Here is a 14,815-nt window from a genome sequence, read left to right as displayed (position 1 = left end):
TATCCTATGCGTTTGGTGCATCACCACTATCCTCAAAAATATATGTTACCCTACAGGTGCGCCTTCTAGGGTTTGATATATTTTTGGTTCCTTTCTATGAATCCTTGTCATTCCTTACAACAAATGACATAACTGCTTTTGTTTCTTTTTCTTCACCTGACCAATTTTCCAACTGAATGAATTACAGGCACAGAGATTGAAAAACTTCCCCCTTCTTTTGTAGAGAAATTTATTTCCAAATCATCTTCTTTTTTCCAATATGATTACAAATAAAAAAAAATTTAATAATAAAAGCAGTTTTGTTTCAAATGCATGTGCTTGCTTTGATGGTTTTTTGACGTGCAAATTTTAATAATTACTAATTTTATTCAATGCATCATATTAATTGTTTTAAGGAGGTCAAAAACATTTATTCCAAAAAAATAATTATTTTTTATTGTTGTTATTGGGTATTATTGATTCATACAAAAAATTTGCGGATGAAGTAAAACTTTTTTTCTGTATTTAAAGCAATGCTACAGCATTAATAAGAAATAATTATTACTAGTCAATAATAATCACAATGTACTTCTGATCAGTTTTTATTGAAAGAGATACTAAAATAATTTCATATTCCATTTTTATATGGTTGAAATTAGATCTCAGTTCTCAGTACTAAATTCAACCATAAAAAAGGAACACTAAATTATTTTAATTTTGATCAATAATCTTGACAAAATAATATTTTTATGACTTTACTTTAATGTCCATAGGCCTATTGCATCCAACTATTTTGCATTTTATCTACTTTGTAAAGTGAAAACTAATCTTGTGACACAAAGAAATGTTTTGAACAATACTAGGGTCTCTTGCACCAAACTATTGTTACGTTTTTCGGTTAATTAAATCGGTAATTCTTACTGACACTAATTTATTTCCGATACACAACCATAAACAACTATTTACAGATAATTTATTTCAACTATTACATTAATTTATTTTCACTACTACATTAATTTATTTCCATAATTTATATCTACTTGAGTGTACGGCACTGACTGCCCTTTACGTCGACACCCCCTCTTTTGTGCAGGCAGAAGCGTAGGGCTTGCGATTTCGTTACACTACTTTGGGGTCTTGACTTTTCACTTCGCATATTACAATTATGAATGCAAAGTAATTCATTTGAAAAGTGCAGAGTGAAATATTGCATAGTAGTTTGATGCAACGGACCCCAGGACTTCGTGAACAACTTTCCAGTTTCAAACATAATCGTGGATAACAATGTTGTCAAGATATCTCCTCATTATATTCTAATAAAAATGTTGGTGGATGAGATCGAAATTTTCATTTCAATTCTTTTCGTTAGTCATTTTACTTTAAAGTAGCTTTCTGTGAATATAAAATTAATTCTTTCTTTTTTCATTACCTGCCTGCCTGGCTTCCTTTATTACTAACGATTCAACATTTAATAATTCGCCTTTGCTCGTCATTTTAAAATATTACCTCACAATAGAACAATCTGAGGATGATCAATCTCACATATCTCTACCTCAAGTGCCTATAATAATAATAAATCCACCAAATTCTCCCAATGTCAAAGCAAGACCAAAACTAGTGTCTCAAAGATCACTTTCAAGTACAAGTACAATCGATTTAGATACCCAAACATTAACTGATATTAACAGCCAGTCTAAACCACAAAGTTCTACAAATGAATTACCTCTGACTGAATTGAATTTAGAGATTTTCACATCGAATCAAAAAGATCGTTCAAATTCTAGGATGAGTACAAACGAATTGCCCATGAGTGATATTACATTCAGGCCGCGCAGTAATACATTTTATGCAGAAGAAATAATAAACAAATTTGATAACGAATGCAAGTTTCGTAAGTACAAACAGAGATCATTCTCGGATCCAAATATTCTCGATAAAGAACTTGTATGCTGCTCGGATGGATCATGTTGGTTAGAAAAAAATAATGACGCTTCAACTGTAGATGAGAACATTTTGGAAGGTTCAGCCGATGATTCCGTGTCGGTTTGCTTATGTGACAATTTGTGGTTTCGACGGGCTCCCTCAACTCTTTTGTCTTTCTTGACATCTCCGCCTAACACCATGTATCCCAAACAAGTACGATCCACCTCGCAACCATCATCACCTGGTGTGACATCAAATCCTTGCATGTCCTATACAGAATCGAACAGCTCACCAGAAAAGCGCCATCGTCATAGTATAGCCGGTCAGATGAATTACTTCAGGGTGATTCAGACTCCTACATTTGGCTGGGATTGTCCATTTCCATTCAAGAGGACCACTTTGGGGAGCACCAACTCTTTGTTTAGTACCGCTGTAATTTCGGGAAGTTCCAGCGCGCCGAATCTAAGGGATATGATCCCTAGCGCCACCAGCGTTTCCGGTAAGTAACCATTTTGATATTGATGCGCTTCTAGAGGAGATTCATTAAAATATACTGTCAACTGCATTGATTCAATTGCCTTTTTGATCTTATACAATTATCACGGGGGAACAGCTGTTTTGGTGTCAAGGTTTTTCGAGCTGATTCTATATAAATTTGATATCATGAATTCACTTAAAGTATTCATTTTTACCTAGGAGCTCAAATTTTAAAGATATACAATTTTAGAGAATTATAAGTTACATTGTTTAATCTCAAATCCATAAGTGTAGTGAACAAAAGTAGATACGAAATTTTTATTTTAGTTATACAAAATACAATATTATGTCGTACTTACAAACTAACAAAAAATTGAAGAAATCAAATTGTCACTCAACACTTCGAAAGCTTCTTTTCCGCGACATTCTTGAGCTGAGTCTAGAAATTATGAGCAAAAAACTGAAAAAAGGAAATGTAGAGGTTCTACAGCCCCCCTCAAGTTCCCTCCTAACAACATGTGGAAGTTTCATTCAGTTTGGGATTTTTTCCAGGTAAAATGTACCGGGTTTTTGATCATAATTTGACCCCACCCCTTTAACTTTGTTACTAAAAGAGGTACAAAAAAATGTTTTCAACAAAAGTTTCACGAAATCGACTAGTGTTTTTTAAAATGATTTCAAAAAATGAAATATATACAGAGTGGGCAACATATTGATTGCAACTTCATTTTTTCAAATGGAACACCCTGTATATTTTTCTATATTTGACTAGCCCTTTTTCCTCCGATTTCGAAAATATAGCATATGTTTGGACTATCTCTCTCATTCTGAGTACCACAGAGTTTCAAATTTTAAGAACCACCTAGCATGCTCAGTAATCAGTTTTCAAGTGGTAGGCTGCGATAACTCAAAATACCCTTTTTAGAGTTCCAATTTATAGTAAAAAACGTATGTCATATATCGTTAACAACGAGATAACTCAAAAAAGGCATTTTGCGTTATCGCAGCCTACCACTTGAAAACTGATTACTGAGCATGCTAGGTGGTTCTTAAAATTTGAAACTCTGTGGTACCCAAAATCAGAGAGATAGACCAAACATATGTTATATATTCGAAATCTGGGGAAAAAGATCTAGTTAAGTATAGAAAAATATACAGGGTGTTCCATTTGAAAAAATGAAGTTGCTATCAATATGTAGCCCACTTTGTATATATTTCATTTTTGAAATCTTTTTAAAAAACACTAGTCGATTTCGTGGAACTTTTGTTGAAAACATTTTTTTGTACCTCTTTTAGTAACAAAGTTAAGAGGGGGGTCAAATTATGGTGAAAAACCCGGTACATGTCTACTGGATTATACCCATGAAACCAAATTTTCTATAAAACCGTACCTTCCGTTCTCCGTAAATGTGTAGGGTGACATCGACTGTAGCCCATATTCTCCATTGTTCAACATTTACTCTTTATCTCAGATTTGCTTAATGAATTAGTTCTTTAATACACCATCTAATTTCTATCATTGAAATGACACTTTTATATCTCATTATATCTTTCAATAAGCGTCGTGTTACAACGACCTTGAAACCTCTCAAGATGCCTACCGAAGTTGTAGTCGAAACGTTAGGTGATAACTCAATAAGATCATGGCAAAAAAGCCGTGGAATCCTTTCTATGTCTAGAAAGCTCGGAATTGTAACTTTGTTAGAAAGAGATTTACTTGAAGGAACATTTCTTTTTTATAGCAATAATTTTGCAAGTTTTGGACATCTGTTTTTCCTTTATAACTGTTGCAGGTTTGGAAGGATTTGGTGGAGTTCCACCTATTAGGCCATTGGAAACTTTACATAACGCTCTGTCACTCCGACAAATCGACACATTTTTGGACCGCATGACTAAAGCTTCATTTCTCAAAACTCCATCATCTACACCTCCGAAATATCCATCTACACCGTTGCCAACCCCTGTAGGCTCTCAATCTACATCAACAACTTTATCGTCTCTTGGAGAACAACCATTGAAGAGTCCTTGCAATAGTAAGCACAAATCTAATATTTGTATTTACCCAAAAAAACCTTCAAATTGTGTGAGATAATACAATAAGTAACATGGTGAAAAGTTTCAAATGGTATAGTGTTCAATATTCACATAGTATACAATTCACTCTTATCATCTTTAAATTGATTTCCTTTTTTTCTGATAGAATGTAACACTTCATTACAATTGCAAACCCTAGTTACCATGTAATTATCACTCTCAATTTTTCCTAACTCCATTTTAAAGATCTCTAATAATCATGTTCTAAATTATCTGTAATGATTTCTATCCAGACGATAGATAATATTTGATAGCTAAAAATAATGTTTCTTAATTTAGGTGGGCCCTAAGTTTGGAAATGTTTACAGGTGGAGTTTGGAGTGGACCACCTAGTTATGTATCTAGCAGCGGTCAGTCCTCTCCAGGTTTATCAGAAACAAATTCAAAGGAAAGCAGTGATTTATCTTCCAGTGCGATCAGTTATGATGGGTATTTAAAACATTCATAATTTAAAAAATCTATTAGTTCTCCCAATGTTATGGAGTCTCTTTTTTTCCTTGTTTTTTTTTGATCTGCTTCTTTCAATATTGCATGTTTCTTATTATTTTTCTATGTTCAATTATAGATGCATTTTTTGAATTGTTTTGTTCAAAATGCATGAAATGAAGGAATGTCATGATTTTAAAAATATTATACTTTATTCTGAATTTTGTTTCAAATTTATTTGATGGATACTGAAAACATTAAACCTTTCTAGTTGCACTGATATATTTTTAGCCTGCCTGTCTTTTTCTTTTAAAATTTTATGCAAGTATTGAAATATATGATATTTGAAAGGAATGTTGCACACTTTTTCATTCTTTTAGTACTCGCTAACCAAAATAGTTTCTGTCACCTAACCTTAAACTTGCAAATGAATTCATGCTGGCAAAGATAATAATATAAGAATTAATACAAAAGTAAATAACTCATTTTTCAATTTTCATAAATGTAAAGAAGCATATTACCAAGAGAAATATTATTTGAATAAGTAATAACAAAAGTGGAATTTTGTACTATAAAAAAGCGTTCATAGAATCATTTCTGAACATTTATTCGTTTTATTTATCAATTCATTATTATCAAGATACCCCTTTATTTACTGCACCCTGTACAACCAGGATTTCACCTCAGACTTCAGCAACATTTTAAACAATATAACAACATAAGAGAAGTTGTATTGTATCTTCACGAATTAACCAAAAATTCGATGGCCAAAACAAACTTTTGTAAATTTTGAAAAACCGCAGTGTCCAACATTTCAAAAAAATCATTAATTGTAATTTGAAATATCAATAATAGTGTATTTGTACACACTATATTATGCCCATTCAACGAAGTTCAGTGTGTGTTCATTAAAAAGTTGATGTTTATAAAACATATTGAATGAGGGAATTTTAAAAAAGTTGATGAGCAGTTCTTCAAAAAAATTTGGAGATATGAAATAAAAATCCCAGTGCTTGTCATCAAGGAAAATTTCAAGCATTTTTACTGAAGTAACACTTCTATATTATAAGAACTGCTGTTTGAAGAACACCCACTCTCAATTTCAAAAGTCTTGTATCGCTATTGTATTTCCAAATATAGCGAAGCGTCAAATTTATTCCTTCCTTATTATAAACAAACTATATACGAATATTTGATATTGATGAGAGGAGCACCTTTTTTTTTCAAAATAATTTATACTGCTACAATGATCTCAGATACTGAGAATGTATCATCGCGTTCTTTCTACTTCTACAATGCAAAGGTTCTGCCTTCGGATTGCAATCCAGAAGGCCATTATAAGCTCTTTAGTTAACACGTTATTACCGAAACGCTCGTTTGCAGTAGACAAGAGATCATCCAAGACTGGCATTCAGCAGATTGGAAAATGTGTTTTTCAGTGGGGAAACACAGATTGGGTTAGTGAGAGATGACTAATACATAAGAGTGTGAAACAGCCAGTGGAATTTCTCTTGCATGGTGGGACCTAAATGTTTTGGGGAGGTATAATGTCCAATAGATACTTATCCATATAGCAGGCACCATGGCAGATGCACAATACCTTCAACACATGATCGACCCAATAATTGTATCATTACATAATGAATTGGTGGCACAATTCATTATGTAATGATACAATTATAATTATGACCGCTGGCCATTTCAATTTATTGTGATATTGTGGTTTTTCAAGGCTTCTTGAAAAACTCTGATGTGAAGTGTCACATCAGAGTTTTTCAAGAAGCCTTGGAAAACCACAATATCACAATAAATTGAAATGGCCAGCGATGTCACTTGACATGAATTTGATAGAGCATGTAAGGGATTACATATCGGAATAATCAACCTAGCAATACCCAAGAACTTATCGTAGCTGCTTTGGAGGGGTGGATGCATGCTCCACAGGAAATGATCAGTAGTTTGATCATGGGAGTATTTAGGCATGTCACTGTATTGCTCAGGAATAGGGGTTCAAATACTGAATGATAATTTATTATAGTGTATGTGTTCTTTGGTTTTTATCAGAAGTTATTTCTTTAATGTCTTAGAATCCTGCTTCTAAATCGAATATATATTCTCTGAAAATAGAAAAATTAAAATTGTTGATCACCTTCTTGTAGCTATTTTCAATAACATTCACCCTGGAGTAGTAGTGAGTGAATTTCTCGCAGTTTATTAGAATATAATAGGGATAATAATATCAATCATCATAAAAGCTAGCCTATTGATAAGGTTATGGCCAACAGATTCCATCATTTTCAACTTATGTTTGTATAGTTTCAAAGCATGGGCTGATAATATTATCTGATATTTTATACCGTTTCAATTTAATTTTGTTATAAACTGTAGCTATAAGCTTCGATACTCTTATGCAATATTATCAATGATATAATGCTTGCCAAAATTTACTTATTCAATTAAGAATGTATTGCCAATTTCAATTTTGATATGATATCAAAATGAGATATTATCCTTCTAATAAGATAATATATTCAGATTAACTATGGATAATATTTCAAAAATATTCCCAAATATGGCTGCCGAATTAGATGAAGATTTGGGAAATGTTAGAATTCAACTTGATTCTCAACAAAAATCACAGGAAGATGAACTACTGGAATATTTTGGAAGATACAATCTGGAAGGTAGTACATATTATAATTTGTCACCATTGTTATTCCAATTTTTTATCTTCTAGAAATTGAATCCACAACACCTATATCAGATCCAGAAATCGTTCTATCAAAAAAGGAGTTTCCAGAAAATAAGGTTTTAGACATAGAACACATGTTTAACAATGCAGTTCCTGACAAAGGTGATAATTTGAGTATTAACAGCTTGAAATCAAACAATATTACAAATAATGAAAACAAATACCAAGACAAAGCTGCTTCTCCAGTAAATTTACAAAGTCAACATCCAACAGACTGGTATTTAAAATTGAAGACAAATCACAATAAAGGACAGATGGAGAAGAATAAGATTACCAGTTATAATAGTAGTATCAGCGAAATAAATTGCACTCTAAATTCAAAGATTTCCACTTCTGGACTTGGTTCTGATAAGTGGGTATCTGAAAAGGAAAAGTTTTTGGAAAATTCAACAATCAAAAATGAGAATTATGTTGATAATACCAATCGTAAAGAAAATCAAAAATTAGGAGCAGTAATGATTAAAGAAAGTTTCATTGAACTACCTCGAATAGGTAGAATTTCTAGAAGTTTTCATGGAAAATCTCCAAGCAAAGACAGCTATTTAGAGATTGATTCTACACCTAGAAGAGCAAGTGATAATATGGTAAACCTAACAAGTACGTTTCTGAATTCTAAGCCATTAAATTTAAAAAATATGGATCTAATGCAAGGAGATAAATCAAAACACACAAGACCAAAGTTCTGCACTCAAAAATCGCAACCATGTCCTGTTGCTTCAAAGGAAGAATTTAGAAAATCTTCACTATCAGATCCTCAAAATTTGAAAGGAGCAAGATTTACAACGACTATAGTCGATGAGAGTGCTTTTATGGAAAATTTCAAATCAAACAGCAAAAATAATAAATAGAATTATTAATGTAATAAAATTGGAAATAGAGTCTAACCATAGATATTGCCTTCAATTTGCACCTCTTTTCCTAGGAACCATTATCTTTAACTTTAAGTTACTGTTTATTTTTATTGCTAATAAGAATATTTTGGTCGCTCTCTGTTAGAACGTTATTTCTTTATTATTGTTGATAAGAATGACGAAAATTAAAATCACTCATCATTTGTAGATATTTTTCATTAAGTTTTCGGTATAGAAATGTCAATATTAATTCATTTCGAGGATTTAGTATAATTAAAGCAATATAATAACTATCAAATACTAATTCATTACTTGCACATAGATCAATATATAAGATATAAACAACTTATATCCTTGAAGTTTAAGTTAAAAGCTTCTGATCAATTAATATTATAGTTTCAGAAAGATCTCATCACGGTATTTGGGTACATAATTACGTTTCAAAAATTAATTTCAAAGGCTTAATACAATTAATGCAAAATAAAAACCATCAAATACTGATTTAATACTTGCACCTAAATCCAAAATATAAATAACATCAATAAAAATAAAATGTTCCAAAAAATATTAAAAAAAAATAGCACATAAAACATACTTATAATTTATGTTTTGACAAAGTTGTCAATATTTTTCCCTTGTATAACTCCAATATATATGGCTCTGAAAATAAAATTTGAAAATTATGAAATATTCAAACCATTCAAACTATACATACCTAAATTTGCTTTTATTTCCAATAATTTTTCATAATCCACATTATATGAAAGACCATTGGTACTGAAATTTGAATATTTCATGTTAGCTGATAATAAACAATTTGACATGTGGTATCAATTGACATTCTTTTTTTTTTGTTATATATTTAATGAGGTGCAAATACCTGTTATAGACCTCTGAAGTCTTTTTTAGATTTTGAAATAAAAACAGTTGGAAGGCAGCTGTGTTACGCATTATATAGAACTGCCTTAATACCACCAGGAACGAAGAGGTAATACTACAGGCGTTACCTATTTTGCCCAGACAAAGATCATTCAGGACATTCAGTTTTTAATTTTAACTGTATCCATAGGCGTAAAGAGATGGAGGTTATTGAGGACATAACCCGCCCCAATGATTAGAATGAGAAAAAATTGTAAGTAACAAATTAAAAAAAAAGAAAGATTCTGCTTTTTCAATGTGGGGGTAATCCCATCCATGAGTCAACTCTAGTTACGCCACTGACTGTATTACAACACATTTTTACTGTATTTACTTACATGCATAATTCCTATTTGAATTATATTTTACTTCAAAATAACTATAGCACATAAACAAAAAGTTCTTAAAACTTTCAGATTAGCATAAAAACACTCGGTGATGAACATTTACGAAATAGGAAGCCTTGTAAACTCATCATATAACTTGTATACACTGGTTGATAAATTAGAAAATATAATATAACATACATAACATGTAAATTTTTTCTTCCTAGAAATATTTCTAAGGTTTCATGGTTCATTGATAAACTTAAACATTTTTGAGAATTAGACAAACATTTTTCACTTAAGAAAAGTTTAAGTTTATTCTTATTCCATTTAAGGAATAGAAAAAATAACTATGTATGTAATATAAAATTTATATTTATTCATGTATAAACTAGCAAAAACAAGTTATATAAGTTTGCAACCATAAAGATTTCTAAATATTCTTTACTGAGTCGGGTGCCTTCCAACATTTTTTATTTCGAAACCATAAAAAGACCTCAGGGGTCTATAACAGGTGTTTTTGTTAAATACATTACAAACAAAAAATTAAAATAAATGTAGGCGAAAAACAAATATCACAGAAACAAAAATGAATTTGACAGTTTGAACTATATTTTTAATATTCTCGTAAGTAATTGCACAAGTGCATCAAAATTACCGATAATTTTGCATGACAGCGTGTTGTCATAAAAACTGCATGAGTTCATTTTCATTTTTGGAGAAAGAGCCCGACACCGAAGGTGCATCGGGACCGAATACAGTTTTTCAAAGAAAACACGCTGGAATGCGAAATTATCCGGTCATTTTGATGCACGAGTGTAATTCGGGGGAATATTTCCCGAATAAACTGTTAACTTGTTAAAGTGACATAGATGCCATAGTTTCGAACTGTGTAAGATTCATAGAATCTATGCATCTATGAACAGAACAACTATCGCAGTGCTATTTCGCTTCCTAGAATGCAATTATCGCTGTAATTTTCGATAATTGCATTCCATTTACATAGAATTTTTGGCAGGAGGGAAATATTCAATGTAATAGATCAGTTGCAGGAAAACGCTTAGAATATACTTCTTCATAAGGTTGTTTTCTTAATAAATTTTTTCAATCCAACCAGTGCAAAGATTTAGTGTGATTTCATCCGGTTTTGTAATGTTTAACATTATGTTGAGAAAAAAATTTTACAGTTTCGGGAAATTGGTAAATAATTAATAAACATTGATGTGTCAATTACATAAACTTATAACACTTGTAAAAATGTCTTCTGGTTCATCATGAAGCAAGTTTTTACCAAGTTTAATCATTTTTGTGAATGTGTTTGAGAAATGCACATTTTAAGGATTTGCTCTCCAGTCTGTATTTCAGTAAGGGGTTGTCCATTAATCACGTGATCTTTTTTTAGTATTTTTTAAACCCCCCTCCCCCATTGGTGATACGTAGTGAGGTTTAAGACCAACCCCCCCTCCCCCTTCTCAACATCACGTGTATTTTTAGTACCTACAACGAATCTTAAAATTTTCTCAATATTAACTCAATTTAAATACAGGTATAAACTATAATATTTCTTCTGAAATAAAGGACCATAATAAAAATGTCTACACCAGGTTGCAAGTTTTTTTTGATTGCCATAACAATAATAATAAACGAAGAGTGTAATCATAGGAAAAACATGTATTGTACTAGTACATGAATATATTTAATGTAGTCAAGGTCACTACACGCCGCGCCTTGCCGCTTAATATTTGTTTAAAAATCGCGCGTTTGACGAAAAAATAAATACACGTGATATCTTACTACACCCCCCCTCCCCCTTGTGATATTTTCGTGATTTTTATCAAACCCCTCCCCCCCTTTCAAGCCTCACGTGATTAATGGACAACCCCTAACATTAAATGGTTCTACATGTTATGTCAAGACAAGTTTAATCCGAGGAGGACGATACCAACAGAATCCTTGAGATGCTTCAGACTGGTCAAATACAAGTGGGGACCAATTACTTATTATTATTACAGTACTGAATATTATGGAATTGAACATACCTTTTAACCCTCTCCACAGCCTTAAAATTAGTCAGTGAACTTAAGCAATGCGAAAATGTGTCCAAATTCAAACTATAGGGATGTATAAACAAGTTTTTCATTTCAGAAACAATTTGCTTTTGTGTTTCAGTCAATATTTTTTTTTCATCACAACTTCCATAAGTCTAAAAAACAAGTTAACAATGTGATATTGCAGGATTAGCATGTGAAACACTCACCTCAAGAACTATGACCATTTTGTAGTATGAATATAAGAATGGCTGTATAGAAGATAGTAATATTTCTTGCATATCTTCATTTTTTCCTAAACTATAATTGGTATCACTGGTTTTTACAATCAATTCTAAAGTAATACTTTGGCTGAAAGCTTTCATAAATTCCTGAAGAGTTGATTTCAGTAAAATTATATAATAAAGTAGCCCTTATACTAAGTTACCTTCTCTATATCCGGAAAATATGTAACAAACTCATATAATAATATAGTTCTCATGTAAATGTAATGATTTCGCAGATCATCTGAAAACTCAATAAACTACATAACATGCTCTGAAAAATTTTCTCTTGCCAGGAGCATGAAAATTTTAGATGTTCAGATTGATTATTAAATTTCAGCTTCTTACCTATTGTTATTTGCACTTTCTGTTTGAATACTGCTACGATTATTGCTAAATCAACTAAGTGATGTAAAACTGGATTTATATAAATGTAGAGCATAACTAAAGGAACAGAATATGACATGACTTCCTCTGTAAGCCTGTGGGCCTTTAATTTTGTCACATTCAAATTTGTTAAGTCAATATTTTCTCGTGCAACATCAATCTTTCCGTTATTTAGAATAATTTTATTATTGTGTACTTTTAAAGCTTCTTGGATTTCGTTGTCTACATCTGTGCACCATATATTTGCTCCAAGTTCCTCCAACATTTTTTTTAACCATAAAACCTTATCTCTCAATTCAACATAACTGAGAAGCTCTTTACAATTAGATAGATTATGGTTAACAAGGAGAGCAATCAAATTTATAATATTCAAAATTGACAATTTTTGTTGACAGTGGATGATTTCATGTGCAAGGGATGGTATAATGTTTTTATCATATTCACTCAACTCTTGTTGATGAATAGATCCTATGGAATGATGAGATGTTTGCAATTTTTCTCCGAAGAATTTTCTTCCAGATATTGGATGGCCAAAATTCAAATGGACACTTCCATAACTTTCCTTTATAATGCTGAGTGACTTGAAAAACCCCTAAAAAAATGTAATTCTGAGAAATAATGTTTAAATTTTGAAGGGAATGTATAGAAGTTCTGATATTTTATATACAACATAAAATAAATTTGTTGAAAATACTTACAGATGTACTCTCTTTAGGTTTCGGAACTCCCAATAATTCATAGGAAAATAATTTTTCTTCCATAATTCTCTCATAACTAATACTTATTGGCACAAATATGATATCTGGCACTTGTCTTAGAAATAATGGTTTTAGAATCATATTAAGTAGACCTTTGAAATGAATCAATTTTAGTTAATAACAATAAATAGGAACATTAAGACTCACCATATTTTGGCATCAAAGATTTATTACTTCTACTACGAGTTCCCTCAATAAAGAACTCTATTGGTAACTCCCCATTTATTACAAGCTGATTGATATATTGTTTGAATGTAGTCCAATACAAATAATCATTATTATAAGATCTTCTCATGAAAAACGCTCCTGTATCCCTTAAAATTGAACCCATTGCCCACATCCCATGGAAATCTGGGAATTAATCAAATATATCAAAATTTATATTTCATATGGGTAATTCAATGCAATTAAACATTTAACTTTATTCTCAAGAATAAAATTGATATTGAATAATTAGTAAATGCACTTCATATTATTTTCTTACCCATTCCTGCAGCAATACAAGGTATTTCAACATCATATGTGAAACATACAAATGACATCAAAATGAAATCTGCATAACTTCGATGACTTGGAACAAAAATTATAGGGTTATTGCCCATTAAGGTTTTAGTCTGAAAATTAAAAATAACAGTTTCAATTCAGATTTTTGTTACCAAGATATTACATGGAACTTACATGTAAAATACTGTCATTATTGATGTAAATACCCTTACAAACTTTGAGACAGATCTTGATGAGTAATAAAGCTAATCCACGTATTATTCTGAGATTTTTATTATACCCAATTTCATCTAAGATGAGCTGAACTTGTGTTTCTAAATATTGTTTGGGAATATTTTTTTCTCTGGATATCTAGAAATGTAGATTTAGATCATTTGAACTAAGATATATTTGAAAGTATAAAAAATTGTGGATGCTTAGTTACTTTATCCAAAAATTCTTGAATTTGAATATTCTTAAGTACAGCTTCTTTATGGCTTTCTGGATTAGGTCTAACCCTTTGTTTAAATGCTATGGCTGCATCAATTCTTCTCGAAATCCAAATGTAATGACAAAGCTCTGTTCTTCGAGGTTCTAAAATATCCTCAAAAACCTTCGACTGCATTTTCTAATGAGATTTCTATTTTATTGTGAGAAATATTTCAATTATTTGTTGTTCTAATGAAAATAAGTTATTCATCAAATCAATCAATGTGAATCCATAAGAGCTCTGTTTTATTTTAATAATTCCAGATCATAGTTTACCACCACAGAAAGACTAAAGTATGACCTTTGATTGAATGAGTGACTCTACATTTCTATTGCTTCAGTAGTAAGTAGTAACCCTAATAGATCAATTATTCATTAAATACTATTGAGATTCGTTCACGTCACCTAATACTTAATATTACTTGAGCAATTATTCCATTCAGGAATTATTGACATCGAAGTATCCTTGATTTGATCTATAATATCTATGTTATTTTTTGTCAATGAAATTTCTGCAAATCAAAATATTACTAAATGAGCCATTACCAACTTAATTTCAATTTTTCACAGCCACCAGGGATGTCCATAATTCCTTGAGCAATATTAGTATATTCTTGAAAAAAGTTGGTAACACTATATAC

The 14,815-nt window shown here is 31.2% G+C and overlaps 2 protein-coding genes across 15 annotated transcripts in view; one reads left to right on the top strand and one right to left on the bottom strand.

Moving 5' to 3' along the window:
* The window catches only part of LOC123684082 (inositol hexakisphosphate and diphosphoinositol-pentakisphosphate kinase), a 35,071-nt gene extending 26,529 nt beyond the window's left edge, over positions 1-8,542 (top strand). For 9 of the 13 annotated variants that reach the window (XM_045623233.1, XM_045623227.1, XM_045623210.1 and 6 more), the window contains 5 exons: positions 1,496-2,401; positions 4,173-4,412; positions 4,782-4,902; positions 7,435-7,583; positions 7,637-8,542. In XM_045623233.1, coding sequence (XP_045479189.1) covers positions 1,496-2,401; positions 4,173-4,412; positions 4,782-4,902; positions 7,435-7,583; positions 7,637-8,499 — 2,279 coding nt within the window. In that variant the 3' untranslated portion in view covers positions 8,500-8,542. Of the gene's footprint in view, positions 1-1,495; positions 2,402-4,172; positions 4,413-4,752; positions 5,176-7,434; positions 7,584-7,636 lie in introns of those variants that run through there. The other 4 variants (XM_045623280.1, XM_045623271.1, XM_045623296.1 and 1 more) reach the window with 3 other exon arrangements.
* Positions 8,543-8,987: 445 nt separating this feature from the next.
* LOC123671717 (dihydroxyacetone phosphate acyltransferase) lies at positions 8,988-14,685 on the bottom strand. 2 transcript variants are annotated; one of them, XM_045605705.1, is made up of 11 exons: positions 14,131-14,685; positions 13,881-14,057; positions 13,687-13,816; positions 13,350-13,553; positions 13,143-13,294; positions 12,406-13,036; positions 12,222-12,301; positions 12,004-12,165; positions 11,786-11,949; positions 9,218-9,279; positions 8,988-9,162 (listed from the first exon to the last, which is right to left on the bottom strand). In XM_045605705.1, the coding sequence occupies exons 1-11, from the start codon at positions 14,308-14,310 to the stop codon at positions 9,098-9,100; spliced, it is 2,007 nt and encodes a 668-aa protein (XP_045461661.1). In that variant the 5' UTR covers positions 14,311-14,685; the 3' UTR covers positions 8,988-9,097. The 2 variants fall into 2 exon arrangements, with proteins under 2 accessions (XP_045461661.1, XP_045461662.1); XM_045605706.1 differs by having other exon boundaries at positions 13,881-14,049; positions 14,131-14,267.
* Between the last annotated feature and the right edge of the window lie 130 nt (positions 14,686-14,815).

This window comes from Harmonia axyridis, chromosome 1, assembly GCF_914767665.1.
Source record: "Harmonia axyridis chromosome 1, icHarAxyr1.1, whole genome shotgun sequence".
In the NCBI taxonomy this organism is placed as follows: Eukaryota; Metazoa; Arthropoda; class Insecta; order Coleoptera; family Coccinellidae; genus Harmonia; species Harmonia axyridis.
The sequence above is the reverse complement of the archived record's forward strand: the minus strand, read 5'-3'. Positions and strand labels throughout refer to the sequence as shown.

Bases quoted from the DNA above. Each gene is read 5' to 3' on its own strand.
- LOC123671717 (XM_045605705.1), bottom strand. From the start codon at position 14,310: ATGCAGTCGAAGGTTTTTGAGGATATTTTAGAACCTCGAAGAACAGAG. The intron at 14,058-14,130 runs GTAACTAAGCAT...CTACATTTCTAG, and splicing joins TTCAAGAATTTTTGGATAAA to ATATCCAGAGAAAAAAATAT. The intron at 13,554-13,686 runs GTAAGAAAATAA...ATTAATTCCCAG, and splicing joins TTGTATTGCTGCAGGAATGG to ATTTCCATGGGATGTGGGCA.